Below are 26,071 nucleotides of genomic sequence, written 5' to 3'. Positions count from 1 at the left end.
ATCTGTTTAATGTTATTTAGGAATATAGAAATTGCGTACTGGACCAGACCAATGGTCCATCTAACTCAGTATTCTGTGTCTTGATAGTGGTCATATAGACACACATCCAATTTTTATTTTGAATCCTACTTAGCTCTTAGTGATATTGAGGCCTTGAGTTCCACAGAGTAGCTGTGTATTTTGTGAAAAAATATTTCCATATCTCTTAAATTTGCCACCCTTCAATTTCCTTATATGACCCTTACTTGATAATTCAGAGGGTGACTATACATGCCTGATCCAACTTTTCAACACTGTTCTTTATTGTGTACTTTTATTCTCTCTACTTATTCATCCTCTCTTCAAAGTACATAGCTTCAATCTTCTCAATTCCTTTTTATAGGGAATATTTTTCATAGTCCGGTCACCTGTGTTGCTTTTAATCAGTCCCTGGACACCCTCTCCACCCCCACTATTTCTACTGTCACCTTTTTGAGGTGGGTTAACCAGTATTGAACACAGTATTTCAAGTGAGGTTGTATCACTGATTTATATAAATGACATGATATTTTCAATAGTTTTCTACTCCCTCCCTTATGCATCCTAATAATTAGATTGCTTTGTGATCACCACTACACAGTGAGCAAAGGTTTTTACTGAGGTTAGCGTAGTTTTTCTTTTGAGTTGTTGGAACCAACTTGCAACCTAGTAAAGGCTATGGCTAGTTGAAATGACACACATGAGAAGGAATTATTTGTCAACATAAAATTTCATCTGCCATCATTGCTGTGGTTCACATAGTTCACTAATGGATGTACGAGATGAAACCTAAGATGTCAAAATAAAGTAAACCATTGTTCATTTTAGAAAAGTCTTCTAAATGAATCTAGTGTGGAATAGTTCTATGCTTTTAATCAGTTTCTGTGACACAAGTTATATTGGATGTTTTTAGGTACTCTAATTTAGTAACCCAAGAGATGAATGAAATAGTAATTACTTGACACTGCTGATTACTAGTGATTCTTGAAAGAAGTCTGTAGTTTTGTCCCTGGAAAATACCTTTTTGTATGGTCTTACCTGGTCAATAGTTAGAAGTATTAAAATCATGGCACCATGACTGCGATGTAGGAATTGCTGCATATGTACCCCACTGGCCAATGTGTTGCATGTCTTACCCTCTGTGCCCATTTCATAGAAAATGGGTCTGTTACACCCCCAAGGAGAGCTTAGCTCAAGCTGTAGAAAATGATGCACTTAGTTTCGCAAGTGCCTACTTCAGTCAATGTTGTGTTAGTGAAAATGGTGGTCATAACATATAGTTCATAAAACATAGAATCATAGAAGATCAGGATTGAAAGGTACCTCAGGAGGTCATCTAGTGTAACGCCCTGCTCTATGCAGGACCAGCCCCAACCTAATCATCCCAACCAGGGCTTTGTCAAGCTGGGCCATAAAAACCTCTAAGGATGGAGATTGATTTATGTTCATAACTTTCAGCTTCCCTGTTCTTCAATTTGTTATATATTATTTTTAATTTTATAGCTGCCTTTGCTTCTCCTCTAAAGCAGTTTGGCTTTTAACCAATACAGCCTTCTCCCTTGATTGTGGCATTTTGTGCATTTATAAAGTGTTCTTAAACAATTCCCGGTTATCGTTGAGATTTTTCTTATTAAATTCTTCCAGGAGATTTGGCTCATAATTGTTTTCAGCTTTGTGAAAATGGCCTTTTTTAAAGCACCAAGTGCATGTATGTATGTCACTGGTCTGGACTTTATTCTGTTCTCCTATTATAAATGTGATCGAGCCATAATCACTTGTACCTAAGCTACAATTAGTTTTAAAGTATGTGAGCAATTCCTCTGTATGTCTCAAGGCAAGGTCTAATGCAGAATTCCCCTATGTTGGATGCAACACTTTCTGAGGTTCCAGCTGCTTTCCTTTTTGATGGATAAATTTAGCACAGAAATCACAGAAATTTTGGTAACCAAATAAGGAGCTACTCCATTCTTCATTGTAATATATAGTGTTAAAGTAGTACCACTTGGATAACTTCATTGTATATGGGGTATCCGGTGCACATTACCTGTACAGAAATGGCTTGGGAAATTTTTTTAAGACTTTTTCACTTAAATTCCTGTCCAGTGCGGTGTCATACATGGGTTTCACACTGTGAGCATTTGGACCAATGACTATCAATTCAATGTTTCCAGAAAGCTCTTCTGTAAATGGACTCCCCACCCTATTTCTTCTATTGTTATGGGTAGTGTGGGTTTTATTTTGATCCATAGTCTACTGTACCAAATAAGTTTTCCTGACTTTATTATTATGAATACATACTACATTAACATTTAAGATCCAAATCATGGATCCAGGGTCCCTTTGTGCTAAGCATTGTATAAATACATAACAAAAAGATAGTCCCTGTCTCAAAGGACTACTAAAATCTGTTTCCATGTTGTGTAGTTAGTGACAGTTGAATCAAATATGATATTACTATGCATGTGTGACGTAAGAACCTCATAAAAGCCAACTGACAAAGTGATGCAGCAAACCATAGTGTACTGAGATATAGCATTTGCTTCCCTGCAATGACATTGACAGATGAATCACTTTACATGTTGCAAATTATCTTCATTATTTTTGTTTCCCTCTGACCATCTCAGAACACCCCAAACAAAACAACCACACAACCTCTTTGACAGAGACCCCTTTACGAAGAATCCCGTTTTTTGCAAACATCTCTCACCTCAGACCTGACAAACTCACTATAGTAAACACATATCTTAAAGGATATTTATCCATAAATAGTATCTACAGAAAGCTCGTGATTGAGGATTTGTAATGATTTGTGAGATGTATGTATGGGTATTATTTAAGGAATAATGTATTGTTGAAAATATGCTATATGCACTTGGGATAGAAATTAGTCACCTGGAGAGAATGTGTCTTGGTGATGGACCATTCAGGTAGGGGTGTGTGTGTGTGTGTGTGTGTGTGTGTGTGTGTGTGTGTGTGTGTGTGTGTGTGTGTGTGTGTGTGTGTGTGTTTATCACCCCGCCCCATTTGTAATGCAATGGGAGGCCCCATTGTTTAGCCTTGCACAGTATTAAGATTTTGAATAGGGAAACCATCAGAGTTAATGACAAACAATAAAAACCACTTAAAGGTTTTAAAAAAATCTGTACAATAAGATGTAGATTAGCTCTGCTTATGAATAGAAACAGTAAGCTGTTTTTGGTATAACAGAGGAGAGAAGCATGCTGGATTCATTCAGTGAGGAAAACCCCTTGTGGAATGGGGATGCTTTCATGAAAATGTGGATCCTGGTTCTTGAGAAAGGAGTCTGCAACAGACAACTTTTTGGGAGAAATCTACTTTATTAGATATGAAAAGTAACTATGCTTAAATGTAGACCCAAGTTTGCGTTTTATGATGTTATCTATCATAACCATTTGTTTCCGCCACTCCCTTGTTGCTAGTTAAAACTTTAATCTTTCTTACAAAACAAAAGTAAGCTTATTTAAGTGCTAACAAGTGCTGTATAGTTTACAGGAGTGGTGGTTTAAGGGGTATGCTGCACATCTGGGTGCAGAGGATCTGGCATTTCTGTGAGTAGCCAGTGTCAGGGGCTGGACATAACAGGGGATGAGTCAAAGCAACTTGGGCGCTGGGATGCACCTGTTGTTAACATGCAAGGCTAAGTTAGGACTTCTAAAGTCCTAAAGAGAGTGCTTGAGTGGCAGAAAGGCTTGTGGTGTTGGGGAGCTGTTAATCAGGTACTATAAGAGAAATTATCTCTCTGTAGTCGGGGTAACAAGCAGATTCGGTCCTTTATGCCCTGAGAATTGTAACAACCTCCACAAAATCAACCACTGATCATGCTCCTCTTCTGATAGTGGTTTATTCTGGCTCTGAATGTCAGGAGCAGCAAAGCAGAAAACAATGCATCTCTTTTTAAATAGGTTTTAAAGCTGACGTGCAACATTTTCTTGTTCACTTTTTCAGTTCGAGACTCAGGATTTATACAGACGCATTTTTGTCAAAACCCTTGTTCTCATTATCTCTTTGAAAATATAGTTGCTATGGTCCTCAACCACATAAACTGGAAAAACGTTTTTTGGGGGAGGTGGGGGAATTTAAGCTCTAAGCCATCTGCTGACATGACTGCTATTTGCATGCCAAGCAGAACCAAATGGGAGTTCGCCCTCGCGACACTTTATTTGTACATTGCTGTATTGTATTCGTTTAAGTTCTTATTTGTTTGGGTAAAAGAGGACAGATTTCTGCCTCCAGCACAGTGTGTAGGATAATTTCTCTTATACTTCTACATATAAGCTACTAAGGGCAAAATGGTATGTACAAAAGAGAGAATTCAAGGAGGACTAAGATGGTAATTATTTTTAAAAAGAGCTCGAAGGATTGAAATGTATGCTAAAAGATATGAATGCTGTTAGAAAAATTTAAACAAAAAAGCTTTGGAGATGATCTTATTTCTAGAGCAGGAGTGTTCCATGGTAGCATATACCATTGGGTGACTTGAGCTGGGTTCAAGTTGTGTCCCACTACCCAAGAATGGAAGGGAATATGCCATATTTATGTTCACATGTACTCTTAAGGCTATTAGATTTCAGGAATGTTGTTTTTTTGGGGAGGCGGGGGGGCAGAGAATGGTGGTTATGGTGAATTGTTAATCTCTTCTAAACACCACATCTCATTTAGGCCTTGTCTAAATTAGGATAAAAGGGGTGTTGAAACATGCCTTCTAGTGCATTCTAACATTTTTGAATAGTGTAGTGTAGACAAGGCACATTGCCGTTATCATATGCTTCAGACAGTACTAGTGTAGAGTCAGGATAACACATTTTAGCTGTCTGCCTAGCTTAAAACTCAACTAGATAAAATTACCCTGCATCTACATTAGAAAAAAGGTCAAGTTTAGATTGGATGTGGTAGCTCAGCCTAATCTAAACTGTATCCCTTTATCTGGTCAGGACAAACCTTGTTTCCCAGGTGCAGACCTTGTGACTTGAACGTTGAATGGGAGCAACTGGATATCAAAGGACTTGTCCCCTTCCCCTATCATTGACTCAGTGAAGGTGAATCTTAATGAGTAAATATTCCAAATATATAGTGAGTCCTATCTGCTTGCTTCAGTTACAATTTTTTTTATATTTCACTTCTGTTCTCTCTTCAGGGCCAATGCACCTAAGAGTGAATAAGTTGAATTCGGTTCCTTTTTGTTAATCAGAGTTTTTAACCAGTCTCATTTCTGCACCAAACCATTGACTTCAGTGATATTAACCAATCTTCAAAGAGTGTAATCAGAAAATACTGTATGGCTGCAATTGAAGGACTAATTTAGCCTGAGCAAACTCTTATTCTTTTTTGACTGCTGGTCCCTATGTGTATTCCACTCATGGATGCACATGCAGGCCATGTACCAGAGTCCAGAAATTGTAACAAGCAATGTCTTTTTGGGCCACATAGGCATGATAGTTCACTTTATGCTCCAGCCTGAAGGCATAAGAGGCAGTGCAAACAGACGCTTCTCCAGTTTTTTATTACCGCCACATAGCCTGAGTCAGAATCCCTGGGTGTACAGATTTCTCCAGCTTTTATCCTTATACTCTGTAAATAAATTTGTAAATAGTTTATATTAATATAGTTACAGTCTTGAGCATAGTTAGTGTTAGGGCTTCCATGCTCTGTCTCTCTCCATTCCCAGACATGTTCTCAGACAGAAAACATCAGGCTAGAGAGTACAGGCAATGTGATGCTTGTTTAGCCCCAATAAACTTAAGCATAAAACCACAGCTCTTCATACCAGTAGAGCTTCTTTTACTCTAATCATAGCTCTATATGTCCATAGATATCTTTCTCCCCTTTCTTCTTCTTGGTAGACTTAATTATACCTGTGGTGCCTACCCCTGGTACCACCCCTTACAATTTATGGTCATATTCCGTTTTGGAGGATCTTGAGTCTGGGGGCTTCAGTTCCACCTCTTTTGTATCCCATGGGAAGGATAGGGAGTGAGGTTATATTTTGGCCATGGTCACTTTTATGGCCGTTTAGTGTTTTTCTCACACCTCCTTTTACCCGTTTGCTCCACCCAACTGGTTGCTTGACCTTGTTCTGGTGTCTGACCTTAAGAGGAGTCTGAGCTATCTTTCATTTGTACATTCATACATGTTGAATCTACACGTTGAAACATTTTAACTACATCCCTTATCTCTTCTCACAGTAATAAAGAAAACCCATTTGGTTGTTTGTTGGTAAAAGTAAGTGTTTTTGGTCTGTTCTTTGTTTGCATATGCATTCTTTGTTGACATATGCATCCCAAAAAGCCCTCAGCTTTCAAGTGAGCAAGCAGGCCTAAAATTCTATACACAGGGCTTAATGCTTATACAAATATAAGTTTTATACCATCATCCCTAACAGTTAGTATAGGCATCTCTTTTTTACCTGTTCTGAAGAGTCCCTCCCTGTGGTCTGGGACTGTGCCCAGAATCCGGGGTTCAAGAACCTTGTTCTCTCTCTTTCTTGGGGAGCGATGATCACCAATGTTTTCTCTTCTGTTTTGGTGAGACACATGTTGCTGCTATGTGCAATATCTGTTGCTCTTTTTCGCTATGGACTCATCAAGCTCTTGAGTTGTTTATTTTTTTAATCGGAGACACCTGACTTGACTTGGGCCAGGAGACTGCTCCTCCATACAGTGGCCCCATCAGAAGAGTAGCACTCCTCTGAGCATGAACTAAGGTGCAGCATTTATAGCAGCATAGCCCAACAACCCTTCTTCCCCAGCTTCCCATGGTTGTAAGGACAGATCCCCATCCAGATATGCCCATAAAAGAAAGGAACCCTGCCAGAGCCCGGGCAGGCTAGGTGAGCCTTCCCATGGATCTGATGAGTCTGGAGTTGCAAAAGATCCCCAGGTTATGTGCAAAAAGAAGGATCTATTGGTGGTTCTGGATCTAAAACAAGTACCAACACCTGCTGACTCCATCCAGGAGCGCTGTACCTCGTTGTTTGGGGCTGTCCCATCTTCCTAAGGACTACCCAGCTACAACTTTGTGGGATCCATCAAAACTGTCAGTCCTGACTGTTGAATGCCTTGTAGACTGGGGTTTTATAGACACTTAGACTACACCAGATGATATTTTCATCCCTTATTCTCAGTCTCCTCTCCTCTCTGACCTTATGAGAGTTATTACTACACTGGCAGATGATGCTGAGTTGGTCTCACATGAACCCTTCTGTCTACAACCCTCGGGTGGGAGTATTCATCCTCTGGTGCAGTCAGCCCCACCAGTAGGGAGAGAACCGATTTCAGAGTTGGATTGGATGCACTGGCAGGTCTGTCATCTTTTCATTGAGGGATAAGCCCTGATGGACTGTCAAGAAGATCTGAGCACCATTCTTTCAGATGAGACTTCTGTTACCCTGAAAACAGAATTAGCTAACCTAGTGCCCCCCCTAGGTTTACCAAGGGTTCTCTCAAAACGGGTAACCAGACCAGTCTGTTCTTGTCAAGTATGGGTTTCCAGGGTGGCTAAGGAAATACCTTAGGCTTGCCAGGGGTTCCCAGTTTCAGAAACTCTTCAGAGTAACTTGGACCTGTTACCGCCAGAGGACAAGGATACAATCTTTTGATAAATGATTGATGCAAGCAATGTTATTTTCCAAAACAAGTGACTTTTATTCGTGCAAATAAGAACCCCTAATAAAATAACAAACTAAAATTCCCTTATTGATGTTATAAAGCACAAATCTCTTAAGTTAAAGAGCACTTCAAACTGTATTGCCATACAGTTAAGAATGATCCTAAGTGCCTGTGCCTTGCTTCAGGTGATCAGTCTTCTACAGGTTGCTCACAGCAGTTCTTAGACGTTCTTTAGGTCTTACATATATAAATTCTTTTCACAATTACTTATGCACAGACACACACACACTCACCTCTCTCTCTTTCTTTCTCTCAAATTATAAAAGACATGCTACCCTGTCTGCTGTCTTGGCTTCACTGTCTCTCCTCCATCCGCTGCTGCCTGCTTGTCTGTCAGCTTTCAGGTCTCTGCTTCTTCAGCTCCTGATCTCTCTACCTCCCGCTGACACACTGACCTTTATACTGTCCTGTCAGTTTTTAGACACTTGTGCTAATATCTGTCTGTTAGGTCTTTCTTGGATGTATACCAACTGCCAACATTGCTTGGATGCATGCCAACAATCCCAAACTGTTAGTTCTATTTTTAGTTTACAACGGTTAGCTACCTAAGAGTTATCATCTGCTGGGTTCCTGCCAGTTTGGTTTTCCCAATAATTCTGTATTTAGCATTTTATGATCTGCAGCTACCATCTAATGGCAGAGTGACTCTTGCTTATTTAAAATGTAAGTCATGGATACAAAATGAAGTCCAAAGTTTCTATGATATCTCCTTTTGGCCTTTTTTGGAACCCTGGAACCCGTATGGTAAATGCCCTGGATCCAACCATGAATCCTACAATTTATCTCTTACTCGGCACCCACTGGATCCATCTGAATATGAGGATCAGGTTGTAGACCCAGATCCACAGATAATGGGAATCTCATCCTAGTCTCTAGATGAAACAGTCATTCCATCCTTACTGTCTTTCCTGGATGACCATAAGCAGGAGCTTCTTCAGAGAACTGCCAGTGATCTCCAGATACTGTTGGAGGAGGTCCAGGACTCGTAACATCAGCTCTTGGATATTCTGCAGCCTACAGTTTCAAGCCCATCATGGAGCCAGCCAGAGTGGCCTGACACACCGAACTTCATGCACCACCCCATGTCTAAAAGGGCTCAGAAATGCTATTTTGTCCCTGCCAAAGAGGCTGAATTTCTCCTCCCATCCAGCTCCATGATGGTATATGCAGCAACTGAGAGCGAGGTTGCAGCATTTCAGGACTACCCTGGCTGACGAATTCTCAAAGGTTGGCCCTTTGGGGGGAATGGTCTTTTCTTCTGTGAGCTTACAATTCTATATTGCTAACTATCAAGCCTTGTTAGCAAACTCTTATTTTAAAAATTAGTCCAGACTGGCTGATCTTATGGATAAGCTTCCCCCTGATGAAAGAGCCCAGTTTCAGTCTCTGTTAGTGGGAGCGGGGTAAGTTAGGGGCTAAGACTTCCTTGGGGCTTTTTGCGGAGGTCCAGAACACCATATAGGACCTGACTTTTGATGAGATGAATTTGTTCAATGAGAAAACGATGAGTTCCCTACACTAGTTGAAATACTCAAAGTTGACTCTATGCTCCCTGGGGTTTATACCCTGTACCCAAGGAGAAAGCCACCAGAGGCAGCGGTATAGGCCAAAGCCGCCACTGCTTCTGGAGTTCTACTAGCAACACCCAGGCTAGCCCCTGTGTAAACATCAGAGGATTCAGAGACCTTAGTCACAGGGTTAAGAGGTCAAGCTATATCCTCTCAAACAATCTCTAAATGTATTTCAGGTGCATCATCACATGCTTTTAGTTAGCACATATCCTTCCACTTGACAGGGTAAGGACACACTCTATCAGGCACAAGTTGCATCTGCAGCATCACTGCATGAAGTATCATTACTGGACGCATGAAGGGTGGCTATCTGGAGTTTCATGTGCACATTCACGACACATTACACACAAGTTCAGGCCACTGATGCAGATGCAACAGGGGGAATTTGTACTTAAAGCATCTTCCTTGCTGGCTTCCTCTCACCCTTTCCAGTCTGAATACTGCTTGTCAATCACCCACGTGTGGAATACACATAAGGATCAGCACTCTAAGAAATGGCGGTTACATACCTGCAACTGGAAGGTTTCTGAGGTGAGTGGTTCCTTTCTGTATTACATTACCTGTTCTCTGTCCTCTTTGTTTTGGACGCTATTGGGTTTTCAATAAGAGGAACTGGAGAGGTATTGGTCTACACTGCCTCTTTTGCCCTCTGTCTGGAGCATGAGGAGAACTACTACACATGTGCGGGCCAACAGACTGTTAGAATTTTCGGACTCAGATGCATGGTGTGCATGCACAACCACATTTGGAAAACAGCTAGGGACCACACATCTCAAAGAAATTTCAGTTATAAGTAAGTAACATCCATTTATAGATGACAGAAGGAAAGAACTTAGACTCTCAGAATGTAGGTTGAGTTGACTGGAAAACATTATCAGTAAACTGATCATATCTAATATATTGAGACAATTGATACAAACATGGAAGGCCACAATGCCATGTTTATTCTTCAGCATAGTATTGCACTTCAAGTGAATTGAGGAAAACATATATTCAGGTATTTCGTATGAAAATTGAGGTGCTGATCTTTTGTTCCGAAGCACTTCTTTAATCATAGAATATTAGGGTTGGAAGGGACCTCAGGAGGTCATTTAGTCCAATCCCCTGCTCAGAGCAGGACAAACCCCAACTAAATCATCCCAGCGAGAGCTTAGTTAAGCTGGGCCTTAAAAACCTCTAAGGATGGAGATTCCATGACTTCCCTAGGTAACCTATTCCAGTGCTTCATCACCCTTTTAGTGAAAAAGGTTTTCCTAATATCCAGCCCAGACCTCCCTCACTGCAATTTGAGACCATTTTTCCACATTCTGTCACCTGCCACCATTGAGAACAGCCTAGCTCCATCCTCTCTGGAACTCCCCCTACCCCGCTTCAGGTAGCTAATGGCTGCTATCAAACCCCCATCACGCTTTGCTTCTGCATGCTGAACAAGCCTAGTTCTTTCAGTCTCTCCTCATAATTCATGTGCTCCAGTTCCTTAATTGTTTTTGTTAACCTTCTCTGGACTCTCTCCAATATGTCCACATTGTTCCTGTAGTGGAGTGGGGGGGCCCAAAACTGGACACAGTACTCTAAATGTGTCCTCACCAATGCTGAATAGAGGGGAATAATCACTTCTCTTGATCTTCTGGCAATGCTTCTACTAATGCAGACCAATATGCCACTAGCCTACTCGGCAGTGAGGCACACTTTTGTCTCATATCCAGCTTCTTTTCCACTGTAACCCCTGGTCCTTTTGTGCAGAACTGCTGCCTATCCAGTTGGTCCCCAGTCTGTAGCAATGCATGGGATTCTTCTGTCCTAAGTGCAGGACTCTGCATTGCCCTCTTGGTCTTTGCACTCTTGGTCTTACTGTTTGATATTTTGTATGAAATAAGAATTTGAAGTGGACTGTGATCATATTACTACCTCAACAATCTTGGGTTCCATTCCAGCATCTAGAAATGAGTGACCAAGAGTAAGTCTACATAGCCCGCAGCAGCAAGCTGCCCAGCCAGGATCGACAGACTCAAGCAAGCAGGGGTCATGCCAGCACTCTAAGTTGTGTAGAATGTTTTGAAATTGTGCCTCAGGCTGGAACTCAGGCTCTGAAGTCTAGGGGGAGGAGGAGGCTTATCTTTATCGTGCAGCGTATTAACTACTCCCCCCCAGCTTAGGCTATGTCTAGACTGACGGTGGCAAATTCGCTGCCGTCTGATCGATTAAGCCAGATTGATCAAATGGAAGTGGAGACCCGCTCAACTGACCTGGAAATCGACGCTATTAATTCACCTCCTCCAGGTGGAGTAACGCTGCATCAATGGGAGCACATTTCCCATTGATGCAGAGAACTGAAGCCACTGTGGTAAGTAGGAGTTAGGAAGTCGACTGGAGATACACAAGTTAATCTACGTAGCTTGTGTATCTCCCGTCGACTGCTGCCGAATTTGGCGGGAAGTGTAGGTGTACAGTCTTAGTGTCATCGGCAAACTTGCTGAGAGTGTAATCCACTCCATCCTCTACCTCATTAATGAAGATGTTGAACAATACTGGCCCCAGGACTCCGCTTGTTACCAGCTGCTAACTAGACATCGAGCCTTTGATCAGTACCCTTTGAGCTCGATAATCTAGCTATCTTTCTATCCACGTTATCGTCCATTCATCCAACCCATATTTATTTAACTTGCTGGCAAAAATACTATGGGAGACCGCATCAAAAGCTTTGCTAAAGTTAAGATATATCACGTCCACTGCTTTCCCCGCATCCATAGAGGCAGTCATCTCCTCATGCATGACTTGCCCTTGATGAAACCATGCTGAATGTTCCTGAGCACCTTAAATGTGCTTCATTCATTCTGTTTTGCTTATAAGGAGTTCAGTTGTGAGAGCACAAAGAAATTTGGGCTGTATGTGCCCTTCGTTCCTGGCAGTATGTGTGTGGTAGTTTTGCTCTGTTGATTAGTGTAGTTGTCCTCACCTGGACTCATGAGTCCCCTGTTTGCCTGTTAATATGCCTGTTTGCTTGTTAATATGCCTTCTCAAAGACCTTAGGTTTTGGAGTGGGAGTGCAGAGACTGTGGCCTGGGAGTGACAGATCCTGTGCGAAAGATGCCTGCTGGTGGACTCTCTCAGGAAGCAGGTTGGAGATCTACAGGAGGAGGTGGCTAGGCTCATCGTCTTGTTACATATCAATAGTTGTTTGAGGAAAAATAATCCCATAAAATGAGCTGCTTATATCCTATGTACAAGGAAGGAGTTATCCTTCCCATATTTTAATTAGCTACTTTTCTGCGGGTCATACAATTGTTTGTTTCAGGTTTCATAGGCCAGAGTAGGGTTGTGATTTTTCCCTAACATGGGGAAAAAGACCTGTTTTTATTGCCCCTTGAAATAGACAACCAACCAAAACCCTCTAATGAAGAAACACACAAAGGTTTATATGGAATGGGAAAAAAGATTAATAGTATTTGAGTTTAGTAAGTATGTATGTTTTTCAAAGGCTGTGCGGTTTTTCCAGAATGAAAATCTTGAAATTCTCTAAGTAAAACAAAACAATAAAGTAACCCCATTCTGCTATCTAGTTAGGCCTCTATCTGCTCTACTCTTTTAGCAAATGAATTGCTTTTTCTGTACTTAATATATTATGAAGTTTTGACAAAACTAATCTGAATGAGATAAAAGCATGTTTTATAGAACATCAGCTCCGTTGGTGGTATTGCAGTTTGTTTAAAACAGAAAAAACCCAACCAACAAAACACATAGCTGAATCCTGCTCTCTTACTTCTACAAATTTGCACTATTTTGACATCAATTTTGCGGGATTGATTAAATGGCAGTGGAAACGTCCTCAATCAATCTGGAAGTCAACTCAACACCCCCCCCACCCCCACCCCCAAAAAAAAAGATGAACACTGTGACAATGGGAGGGCATTTCCCATTGGTGCAGTGTAGTGGGGAGACTACGTGTACTCCGCCGAGACGGAGGGTTTGTGGTTTGAGATCTCGGTAGCGAGAAAAGAGCAGTCGGGCAAGCCAGTGCCCGCAAGATTTGTTTATTTAAGCTGCTAGCAATACAATTCAAACGCTTACCAAATTGAGAGAGGGAAGCTCCATTCTCTCTTAAGCGTGCTGCCCCAGGTGCGGACCTGCCACATGGCACCCTCGCAGGCCGTGGGTCTACGGAGAGCTTCTCTGCAGTGTGTCATCCCTTACCCTGATATAACCCTTTCCCTCATCCTGATAATTGGCCTATTGGTTACTTCTTAATTCGTGAAGGGATTGGTTGCTGGAACCTGTTATTCTTTTTACTATTGGTGTTTTTTCAGTCCCCTATCCGCTATGAGCTGTGGATATTTGTTAACTTTTTTAGCTGCTTCAAATCAGTTTTGTTGTTAGAATACTTTTGCTTTATCTCGAGCTCATATCTGGGTCATCGGGCCTAATTTTGTCACTATGCTATATTCACGTCACAACATCTTCCGCGCCCTACGCTATGCTAATTAGAATTTAGGAAGTCTACGTAGCTTGCTTATCTCCTCTTCACTGTTGCCGAATTTCACTGCGAGTGTAGACTAATCATAGGTAAGTGGCAGGAAGTGAAGAATGCTTGGGGCTATAGTTCCAATAAGGGTGGATTGATTTCAATAGCTGATATAAATTGTTGGTTTTAGTCGTGTTTTGCATTTGTACTCTTCAGTTATTTGCCTAAAGAAAGATGGAGTAACCTTTAAAACACGTTGATTTGCAAAATACTTGTTTTGGCTAACTAGGATGGTACACTGTATCTATACACATTTATTTAAGTAATTACATAGCTTAACGAAGATTTATTCAGTTTCTTAATCTTTATATTTTGTAGTATACTATAAAATGGCAAGTAATTCATTTTTACTAGTTTTTTTACTTGTTCGTGGCACACGTGTAGGATGGAAATACACATATGAGGGCCAAGTAACTATCTAAAAATCACTGAAGTAAACCAATCAAAGTAGCTACTTGGGAGAAAAAAATAAATTTTTAACTGATTGTTACTCATGTGACTGGTTCAGGAAAACCACACTCTAAAGAAGAAATTTTTGATATAGGCTATATAAGACTACCTCAGAGAATGTGACTCCGACTCTTTAGTCGCAGGGGTTCTTTTAATGCATTTGGGGATGTTCAAAATCAACAATTAAACTTGTCGTTGAAATAAAAAAATATTATTGAAGTAACTGAAATAAGAAAAAATTATTATACAAATTAGAGTATGCAAATGAGTTTATATAAAAGGAAAGGTAAATACATTAGTGATGCAAGGTATTAACACTTAAGTGAACTTCTAATGACTATAAAATCTAATATCACAGCAAAATTTCGTTAACCATAGTAAAACTAGTTTTACCAAAGGGTAAAATTTAAAAAAGTGTTGCTGATGTAATATGCATAGACCAAAGTTTATAGTGTAGACGTGGTCATAGAATTGACAGTATCTTTACAGGGCACCTAAATACTTGAAGATGTTACAGGAAATTTCTTCAAGGCTTGGTTTAATTTAAAAAAAAAAAAAAAAAAAAGGGGGGGGGGGCACGAAATTATAGCATATAGATTAATAAGATTAAATAGTTCTGGCTACTTGTAGACAAGCCCTGAATCATAGATGGGGTTGGAAGGGACCTCAGGAGCTCATTTAGTCCAATCCCTTGCTCAAGGATCATACTCAATTAAACCATCCCAGCCAAGGCTTTGTCGAAGTGATGCTTAAAAACCTCTAGAGATTCTGGTGTCACCCTGTGTAGCCCATTCTAGTGATTCACCACCCACTTAATGAAAAAGATTTTCCTAATATCCAACCTAAACCTCCCCCACTGCAACTTGAGACCATTGCTCCTTGTTCTGTCATCTGCCGCCACTGGGAACAGCCTAGCTCCATCTTCTTTGGAACCCTTTCAGGTAGTTGAAGGCTGCTATCAAATCCCCTCCCTTCCCTCCTCTCCTGCAGACTAAACAAGCCTAGTTCCTTCAGCCTCTCCTCATAAGTTGTAGTGTTAGGTCCCTTAATAATTTTTGTTGATCTCTGCTAGACTCTCTCCAATTTGCCCATATCCTTTCTGAAGGGGGGCCCAAACTGTACACACTACTCCAGATGTGGCCTCACCAGCGCCAAATATACGAGAATTATCACTTCCCTCGATCCCAATATGCTTTAGCCTTCTTCGCAATGACAGTGCGTTATTGACTCATATGCAGCTGCATGTCCACTGTAACCTGAAGATTCTTCTCTGCAGAAGTGCTGCCTAGCCAGTCAGTCCCCAGTCAGTGTGTGGGATTCTTCTATCCTAAGTGCAGGACCTTGCACTTGTCTTTGTTGAACCTCATCAGATTTCTTTTAGTCCAATCCTCCAATTTCCTTGGTCACTCTGTATCCTATCCCTATCTTCCAGGGTATCTATCACTCCCCCCAGCTTAGAGTCATCTGCAAACTTGCTGAGCGTGTAATCTACCCCATCCTCCAGATCATTGATGAAGGTGTTGAACAAAACCAGCCCCAGGACCGACCCCTGGGGCACTCCGCTTGTGACCAGCTGCCAGCTAGACATGGAGCCATTGATCACTACTCGTAGAGCCTTATAGTCCATTCATCCAACCCATACTAATTTAATTTCCTGGCAAGAATACTGTGGGAAGTTGTATCAAAATCTTTGCTAAAGTCAAGGTATATCATGTCCATGGCTTTCCCCACGTCAATGGAGCTAGGCATCTCATCATAGAAGGCAATCAGGTTGGTCAGGTATGACTTGCCCTTGGTGAATCCATGCCGACTGTTCCTGATCATCTTTCTCGCCTCCAAGTGCTTCAGAATGGATTCCTTGAGGGCCTGCTCCATTATTTTTCCGGGGACTGAGATGAGGTTGACTGGTCTGTACTTCCTTGGGTCCTCCTCCTTCCCTTTTTAAAAAATCGGCACTATATTTGCCTTTTTCCAATTGTCCAGGATCTCCCCTGATCGCCACAAGTTTTCAAAGATATTGGCCAATGACTCTGCAATCACAGCAGCGAACTCCCTCTGCACCCTCGGATGCACTTCATCTGGTCTCCTGGACTTGTGCATGTCCAACTTTTGTAAATAGTCCTGATTCTGTTCTTTCACCACTGAAGGCTGCTCACCTCCTTCCCATACTGTGAAGTCCAGTACGGTAGCTGGGATCTGACCTTGTTTGTGAAGACAGAAGCAAAAAAGCATTGAGTACTTCAGCTTTTTCCACATCATCTGTCACTAGGTTGCCTCCTCCCTTCAGTAAGGGATCCCCAATTTCCCTGACCAGCTTCTATATACCTGTAGAAACCCTCTTGTTACCCTTCACATCCCTTGCTAGCTACCACTCCAATAATGCTTTGGCCTTTGTGATTTCACCCCGGCATGCTCGAGCAATATTTGTATACTCCTCCCTAGTCACCTGTCCAAGCTTCCACTTCTTTTAAGCTTCCTTTTTTGTTTAAGGTCACCAAAGATTTCTCCGTTAAGCCAAGGTCGCCTGCCACATTTGCTATTCTTTCTGCACACCAGATAGTTTGTTCCTGCACCTTTAAGTTGTATTTAAAATACAGTCAGTTGATATACCAGGGTTGGTGAACAAAATATATCTTCAGTATTGCCCGTGATAGTGTCTTTCTGGACCCTGGTCTTTGAAAATAATTTGTATAATGATTAGATTTTCTCTGATTTTATACAGGTAAGCTTTAGTGAATTAGACATAAAAATGGCAATTTTAACATTTGTTTTGTTCCAGTCACTTTTCTCAGTACCTTGCAACTTCTTGAGACGATCTGTAAAGAAAAATAATAAATTGGCTCAAAAAGTGGCATACATGAAAAATGAATATTTTCACAAATTAACTTCAACTTATTTCATGAGAACTACTGTTTTACCTATCATACTTTAATTTTCTGATATCAATGGGGGTAATCAAAAGGACTGCTGTTTTTCTGCTCAGTGACAGGTAGCCATAAAATGCCATGTGACTAACTTAGAGTAAGTTTGGTTGTCAGTGAAAATTTTCCTGGCTAATAGAGGTAATTATTAACTTACGTTAATTTGCATAAAGGTTGGTAAAATCTTTCCATTTCTTACCATAGCTAGCACTAGTTGTTACTAGACTAGTTACCTTTGGTTTTAGTAGTACCATTTTTATTTTCATTAAAGAAGTTTTTCACCTCATACAGTACGTTTTGTAGTTGAATTATGTATTTTTGGTACCTTCTGGATATTTTTTGTCATGTCCTTTGTTCTGCTGTTAAGACATTAATTTAAAATTTAAGTATCATGCTACATTTAACATAACTGGGCTTCATCCCATTGACGGGTGTTGCTTTCTGACTCTTGCTTTGTTCATCTGCAGTCAAAAAATGTACTGAAAATGCTGAAACAACCTTTGATGCAGACTTCAAACACTTGCCTCAATTTATTTTACTCCTATTTGAGGACTATGCTATAGTACAGTTCCTAAAATGTTTTAATTCCTGCTGCTGCTTCATAAAGTTTATTGTTTCTCATAAATAGCAGCTGTATTGGTAATCATTATATAGTAATTGTGTACCAGAAAGAAAATCATGTGACTTTTCTCTTGCAGGGAAGCCTCAAGAGCAGCCGACAGATTACACCACAGGAATTTATCTTGGAACTAAAATCTGGAATAACAGATGAAAGACTTGTCACTTGCTTAGAATCCCTACGAGTGTCTTTGACCAGTAACCCTGTCAGGTAATAACTTCATCTGCTAGGGCATATTGCAAAGTTAACAATGTTCTGAAACCCTTTATCATATAAATTCATAATAAAAAATTCTCTTCTAAATAAAAGGAGTAGCATACTTCTATGCTGTTTTATTAATTTATGTATGTTAATACCTTTTGCTCTGGTTTTAAAGCTGGTTGTACATTTTTTTTTCAAGTTCTCTAATTTTTAAGTAGGCTATTAAATTCCCCCCTACCCCTCCCTCCGACAAGGTAAGCATAATGAGCAAGATCTGAAGCAATTTTTATATCCAAAGAACAGTCAGTTCTGGCTACATCTGAATGCTACATCGGTATATGGCAGTGGTGTTGTAGTTGTGTTGGTCCAAGAATATTAGAAAGACTAAGTGGGTGAGGTAATAGGTTGTTGGACCAACTTCTGCTGGTGAAAGACAAGTATTTGAGCATACACAGAGCTTTTGTTCAGGTCTGGGAAATGTACTCAGTCATAGCTAAATACAAGCTGGAACAAGTTTATTTAGCATAAGTAATAACACATTCCAAGTGACCATTCAAGGTAAAGTACTATGTAGGTAAAAATTTACAGTTGATAAAGTAGTCCTTCAACCTCTATTTTTATACTATACCTTGGCCTAAGCCAAGTGTTATTACTGATATCAGCTCAGTTGGGCTATCAAGGGTTCTAGTGAACTTTGATTTTATAGCTTGTACTTCCACTTCATTATAGAAGGCATGGGCTTAGGGTGCTACTTTGATATTGGCTCATGGGGGTGTCCCATTATGACTTTACTGGGATATAAACAGCAGGAATATTCACTACTTCTCCTTTTTTGTAGAGCTAGCTTTGGAAAGAAAAGCACCATCGCAATCGATATATATGGGTGCTTACTTACTATGTAAAATGACAGCACACGATAGTCATGTTGCTACCTTTTCTTCTCCATTAGAAGAATAATTTTACATTATGTGGGGTGATTCACAATGCTGAATAGGACACAAAGTATTGTCCATTTGTTATGTGCTAACCTGAGCCAGTGGGGCATCTTGCAAAGTGTGTGCGCCATAATATTACAGTAATACAGAGATATTTATCTCAAGATGTCCACCTGGCCTTTTAAGTTCTGTAACATAAAACAGTCCTTCACTTTTTCAGCCAAAAGGAGGGCCTAGTTGAGCCTTCAGGAGGCTGGGTTTCCTGGTTAAGACAGGGAAAAATTTTTCCTCCCTTGTCCCAACTTCACTCAGAATTGATGTCTGGAAGAAACAGCTAGCTGTTTTTATCTTCCCTGTTCAGCCCTGATTCTTCCTATACCCATACCTTTTGGATGGCCTCTCTAGACAGTTTTTGCAGTTCTAACCTTATGTTTCTTCTCTCTGAAGGACCCCACACTCAGATGGGGTGCACCAAGGCAGTGGGACCCAGAGCAGGTGGCACCCACTCCTGTCACACCCTTCCCCAAGGACACAAAGGGAAGCTCTTTGGATATAAACATTGCTTCACATTTTCAATCTCAAAAAAAAAATGTCTTATATTTATTTCCTTTATTTAACCAAAAAGTTTACTTAAACTGTAAAACAGTTTTTAAACAGACACATGGAACTTCTAGTGTGAGCAGACAATCTAAAAATACACTCTGTTTTTCTTTGAGTGCTTGCTCATATTCATTTCATGTTAGGTGTCGTCTGCATGCCACGTGCACCGGTACTGGAAAATTTTCCCTCCATTGTATCTATAGGGATGACTCTAGTGTCCACTGGGGTCATGTGCATATGTGCCAGTATAAGGGGTGCTGCTGGCCCCCCGCCCTCTCATTTCTTTCTTACCGTCCGTGATGGTTGCTAGTCTTCTCCAGTGGTTTTCAGTGTATTCTAGTGTATATAGTTAGTTATAGTGTAGCTGTAGTTTAGAATTAGTAGTTACTGTAGATAGTGGTGCCCGCCAGGGACGTTGTCCCAGGGACGGGGCATGCTCCGATCCCTGGGCTTCAAATGGTGCGTGACCTGCAATAAGCCCATATCTGGGAGCTCCCTGACACCCAAAAGAGACAAAGGGGGAGCAGGGGAAGAAGTGAGACCTATACCGGGCTGCTTGTCTGCTCTGGAACTGATATAGGTGGCAGCATTGCTGCGGCTCCAAGCTCCTGGGAGCCATCAGGGCACCTGGCACGTGAGAGTTATCTCAACCCTGGAAGCGTTCCAGATGGCTAGAGACCTCCCTCTTTCCTGGTGCCATCTCCCCAAAACCTCTTAACTACTAGGGTTACTGAAGAAGGGAGATGAGAAGGTCTGCTGGCCCCTTCAACAGTTTTGGTGACTGCGGTGCCATCCAGAAGGAAACTGGCCATGGGGCCATCATACCAGTCCCTGGATCCCCTGCACTGGTCTCCTCAATACAGATGACAGGCAGAAGCGGAACAGCCCCACCATAGTCCCTGAGGCAGGCATCCTCATAGAGATCCGAAAAAGAATCCATCCCCCTGCAAAAAGGACATCGACAACCTGCCTATGCACCAAAATTTGGTGTGGGACAAGCTGCTGGCACTTGACCACTGAAACAGTGGTCAATGCAGTGGCAGTACTAGAACCCCTGGGGGTTCCCTCTGGTATTTGGGACTACATTCCCACTGGTCATTCTTGGTGGTGTTGGTGAGGCGGACTGCAGCTTCATCCTGGCCAGCACCGGACTCTTATTTGGGTTCTGATCGTGGCACCGATACTCTGGCAGTTGCCCCAGCGGAAGCCACGCTGGTAGTGGAGGAAGAACCTGCTCATTCCCTGTTGCTAGCCGCCTTCTCTTCTCCGCATGAAGTAGTTGTGGATCCATCCAACCTGCTACCACCAGATGACTTTACGGCTCACCAGGAGCTCCTTAAGCAGATTACCACCAACTTGGATCTGGAGAGGCTGAGGAGCTTAAGCAACCCATGGACTCCCTATTTAATATCTTGGCTGCAGCGGCCACCTCCAAGGTGGCCTTGCCCATATATGAAGGGGTACTCAAACTGTGTAAGGCTCTCTGGTAAATCCTGTCTTCTATGCCCCCCTACTTCAAAGAGAGCAGAGAAAAAGTATTATGTCCCGGCCAAGGGATTTCGCTATATGTACTCCCAACCCCACTGGGGTCACTGGTGGTTTTTGACAATAATAAACGGAAAAGACAAGGCGTGGTGAGTCATTCCTAAAAACAAATATGCTAGGAGGCTGGATTCGTTTGTGAGGAAGGTTTATTTGATGGCCAAGCTTCAACTTCATATCTCCAAACAGCAGGGGGTAGGAGTATGAATAGGGGTCTGTTTACTGGAATGGGTGGGTGAGGTTCTGTGGCCTGTGTTGTGTAGAAGGTTACACTAGATAATCATAATGGTCCCTTCTTAAAGTCTATGAGCAAGCTTTGCTGGGGAGATACGACTTCAACATTTGGGTGTCCATGGCCAAATTCAGTGACTCCCTACCCTAAAAGTCGAGGCAGGAGGTTGCGGCCATCCTGGAGGAGGGCAAGTCGGTGGCCAGGGCCTTGGTCCAGGAAGCCTTGGACTCTGCCAGTTCGGTGGCCAGGACAATGGCATCACCTGTCAATATGAGGCATTGCTCATGGCTGCAATATTTGGGTAACAGAGAGACCTTTTGAAGGTACACCTGAGGACCATCTACCAGCTGCAATTCTGGATCCATCTTCCATTTTGTTTTTTGATGGTCTTTCACCCTTCCACCCAACCTGGTCTTTCATAACATCAGATCAATGGATACTCAGTACCATATCTGTCAGACACTCCTCAGTTTTTCTCTCTCTCTCACTCCCACCACCCATCTCTGTCTCTCTTAAGGGACCCTTTTCACAAGCAACTTCTTACCCAGCAGGTACAAGCCTTTCTGTGGGTGGAGGCAATAGAGGAAGTTCCACAAGATTTGAGAGGGAAGGGGTTCTACTCCTGTTGTTTTCTAATCCTGAAGGCCAAAGGGGGCTGACAGCTCATCCTGGAACTGCGTTGCCTCAACAAATATCTCAAGAAGTTGAGATTCCACATGGTCTTCCTGGTTTCCATCATCCCCTTCCTGCATCCAGCAGATTGGTATGCTGCCCTCAAGTTAAAGGATGTCTATTTCCACTCTTCGTGGACACAGGAGATTCTTCAGATGTGTGGTGAGCCACTACCAGGTTACTGCACTTCCCTTCGGCCTCTGAGCAGCGCCAAGGGTATTCCCGAAGTGTATGGTGGTAGTTGTGGCTTACCTCAGACATTAGGGAGTTCAGGTTTATCTGTAACTTGATAATTGATTTATCAAAGGCCACTCAAGAACACAGGTCCAGCACAGCATCGACATAGGTTGAGCCATATTTGGAGTTCTGGGTCTGTTGATAAACAAACAGAAATCGGCTTTGGTCTTGGTGCAGAGAATAAAGTATATTGGGGCAGTGCTTGACTCCACCCAGGCCAAGGTCTACTTCCCGGAAAATGAGGTCCAGACTATGTTGTATCTCATTGCACGGGTCATAGTTCACCCGTTAATTGCGTGGGTATGGCTCAAACTGTTGGGGCACATGGCAACTTGTACCTACACAGTGCAGTACATCAGGCTGAGCTTCAGACACCTGCAGTTGGGCTGGTGTATGTCTTACTTCCTGAGCAGATGCTGTTTGGACACAGTCCTCAAGATTTCATCATGAATCTTGACTCTCTAAACTGGTGGTCAGACCCACGTTCTGTGACAGAAATGGGTACCCTTCGTGGCCCAACAACCGACTGAGATTTTGGTGTCGGCTGCATGAGATCTGGGATGCGGAGCCCACCTTGGCAGACTGAAAACTCCAGATCTCTGGTCCCAGGGGGAAGCGTCCTTACACATAAATGATAGGGAACTGAGGGAAGTACTCTTGACCTGCGAAGTGTTCCTTCTCCAGCTTTCAGACAAGGTTGTACGGTCTTCACAGGCAGTATGGCCTCCATGTTCTATGTTAACAAGCAAGGGGGAGCATGTTCCTCTTTTCTATGTCAGGAAGCTCTCCAGCCATGGGGCTTTTGTATGAAACATGACATTGTCCTAGAAGCTGCACATCTCCTGCGGAGCAGAACATGTTGGTGGATCACCTCAGAAGTTCCTTTTCTTCTTGCCACAAGAGGTTTCTTCACTAAGAGGTCACCAGGGTCACTTTCTAGAGGCAGGGAATTGCCCACGTGGAGCAGTTTTCACCAGCAGCTAGAACAGGAAATGCCATTGGTTCTGTTCAACACACACACCAGCTCAGCAAGGGCTCTCTCTCAGATGCCTTCTTTCTATCATGAGCAGAGAATGTCCTGTATGCCTTTCCACCAATCTCCTTGGTCCATAAAGTCCTCTTAAAAATGAACTCTCGCCTTGTCTCTCTCATCTTAATCGCCCCGGCATGGCCTTGCTAACACTGGTTCGGTGTGCTATTAGACTTAGGAGGGGCAGCCTGCTCAATCCTGACTTGATCTCGCAGGACCACGGGTGGATGCTCCACCTGAAACTTTCATCCTTGCACCTGAGTGTGTGGCTGCTGCATGACTAAACCGCAAGGAGCGCGCCTACTCTGAGCAGGTACAACAGGACTTGTTAGGTAGTAGGAAATCGTGCACCAGGGCTACCTATCTGGCTAAGTGGAAGCGTTTTATGTGTTGGGCTTCTGAACGGAGCCTGTCTCCATCTCAGTCTTCCCTGCAATCTATCCTGGACTATCTGCTTCACCGGAAACATCAAGGTTTGGCTCTCTCGTCGGTCAAGGTTCACCAGCAGCGTTCTTAACACAGTTACCAGTCCAGGGCATCTGTAGGACTATGACTTGGTTATTGATTCCTACCTTCGCATCCCACTATGCCATCACTCAACAGGCCTGTGATGATACTAGCTTGGGCAGAACCGGGGTGCAATCAGCACATATTTGAACTCCTAGATCATTTCCAAGGGCGCTGCTTGTGAGTGCCCTAACATGGAATGGACATTAGTAAGCACTCAAAGAGGAAAAAATGTTTAATAACCTTTCATAACTGTTGTTCCTGAGATGTATTGCTCATGTCCATTCCATGACCCATCCTCCTACCCTTTTGTTGGAATTTCTGGCAAGAACGAAATGAGGGGGCAGGGGGCTGGCAGTGCCCCACATACCAGCACATATGCATGTGATCCCAGAGGGCACTAGAGCACGTCCTCTGGATACCAAAGAGGGAAAAAATCTCCAGCACCAGTGCATGTGGTGCGCACACACCTAATATGGAATGGGCATGAGCAACATGTTTCGAAGAACAATTACTGTTTTTTCTCCACTCTGTTCTGTTTTTAATATGGATAGAGGACCTCCGTTTTATTGATGTGGGTTAGCATTTGTTTATTTTGCGGGCGAAGGAAATTTTGAGGAGGAATTTGAGATGAGTGAATATATGGATTAGGAACAATGTTTTATGTAAGTGGGACAATATAGAATGATGGAAATGAAGGGTAAGGTAAGGGGAATACAGTGGCAGTGCAGGGGTGTGTGGAGGGCTGGTTATGGGAAGTGACAGACGAGATTAAGTCTAAAAAACGAAGATGTGAAGCTTTAAGTTGATATAGAATGTAAGAGGAATTTGGTGAAGGCATTTGAAGGAAGGATTAATTTGATCTGAGCAAAATTTGAAAGTGATAATGGTTAGCTTCAATAGACTGGACTTGGGTAATTGGAGCAACTACTGAGGAAGTAAATGTATTAATGGAGGTAAGAGAATGCCAAGGCATTGAAGAAGCATTTTAGTTTCGGAAAAGAAAGAGGTCAGGTTTTAAAGACTTGCAGTGAGAAGTAGGGGGGGAAGAATGGCTTTTTTTCAGGGAGAAACTCTATAAGACACAGTCTGTAGTCTTGTATAAGCCTAATGCATTTTATGTCCTAAGCTACATGAAATCATGTAGTTACTCTTGATTTGCAGCTAACTTTGCGTAACATTCAAGCAGGTGGTATCAATATAGCGTTGCAATAAATATACATTAATAGATTTTCAAGTTGTCTTATTGTACCTACAGATCAAAACTGTACAGCTTTCAGCTTGACGTGAATAGTTCTAGAATAGTAAAATTGGTTTTGCTTATCTTTGTGAAATCAAATATAGTCTACAGTCATTCCCTCTTGAGCTTCATAGGACCCATGCTGAATATTTATTAGAAAACTGGTTTGTCAGCATGTATGGTGAATAATACTTTTAATGTTTTGTGGTTGCAAACTACATACGTTGTTTTTGACAAGCTGATGGATAACAGATCAATTTAACAAAGTAGTGATGGAGAGATTATTAAAAATCCCTAATTCTAGAGAAATTCATGTGTTGTGAATAAAACAAGTACAATACAGTAAAAATCAAGGTCTTGCTTCAGTCTTGCCTTTGTTTTTAGCTATTTTAATTAGTGAAGGATCTAAAAACAGTAGTCTGTCTCCCTCCTCTCCCCCCCCCCCCCCCACTAACTTTCTTGGTAAATAACAAGCTAATGTCAATAGATTTTTGAGTTCAATGTAAAATCAGTGTTCATGGTTCCAGGAATCTCTACAGGTGTCACATTCCTGTGCACTCAGATAATTCCTTTCACTAATGCAAAGTATGTTCAACGTTACTACACTTTTAAACAAAAACATGAAAGGCTTATGATCTTCTACTATTGAGTAGTAACAACCAGACTAGTACAAATTGAGATTTTGTTTAATTTTGTTAATAAACCAAAGCATATTTAAAATTATATGTGGAACTGATAGCAATACCTATAGTTAAGGTTTGCTAAGGCTTTCCATTTATAAGACTCTGTTTTTAATTGCTTGTAACGCAGCATGGAAAATTTCAGCTGGAATGGCTGAATTTTGGCATGGTGTCTTCCTCAAGCAGATTTTTTTTTAAAGTTTCAGCAGAAATGGTTTAGCTATTTCAAAGAATGAGTTTAGCAAAATGTGTATTATTTTGCTCATGGTGTTTTCTAAAATAATCATAACTGGTTGAATACAAGGGCATGGGGCAGAGAAGCTTTGGGATTTGCGGTTATTAATTGACAGATTGGGGAGTCTTTTGGAGGCAGAGGGGGTGGCCTGGGGTAGAAAGAATCTAAAACCTCTAG

General features: G+C 41.9%; 1 protein-coding gene across 3 annotated transcripts in view; it reads left to right on the top strand.

Annotated features, from left to right (window-relative positions):
• The window catches only part of DIAPH3 (diaphanous related formin 3), a 581,492-nt gene that overhangs the window by 72,983 nt on the left and 482,438 nt on the right, over window positions 1-26,071 (top strand). For all 3 annotated transcript variants that reach the window (XM_067563206.1, XM_067563204.1, XM_067563205.1), the window contains one exon: window positions 17,863-17,993. In XM_067563206.1, the coding sequence (XP_067419307.1) occupies window positions 17,863-17,993 (131 nt within the window). The remainder of the gene's footprint in view (window positions 1-17,862; window positions 17,994-26,071) is intronic.

Source organism: Emydura macquarii, unplaced genomic scaffold, assembly GCF_026122565.2.
Source record: "Emydura macquarii macquarii isolate MOO-44397 ecotype Brisbane River unplaced genomic scaffold, CSIRO-AGI_Emac_v2 contig_2473, whole genome shotgun sequence".
Lineage (NCBI taxonomy): Eukaryota > Metazoa > Chordata > Testudines > Chelidae > Emydura > Emydura macquarii.
The sequence above is the reverse complement of the archived record's forward strand: the minus strand, read 5'-3'. Positions and strand labels throughout refer to the sequence as shown.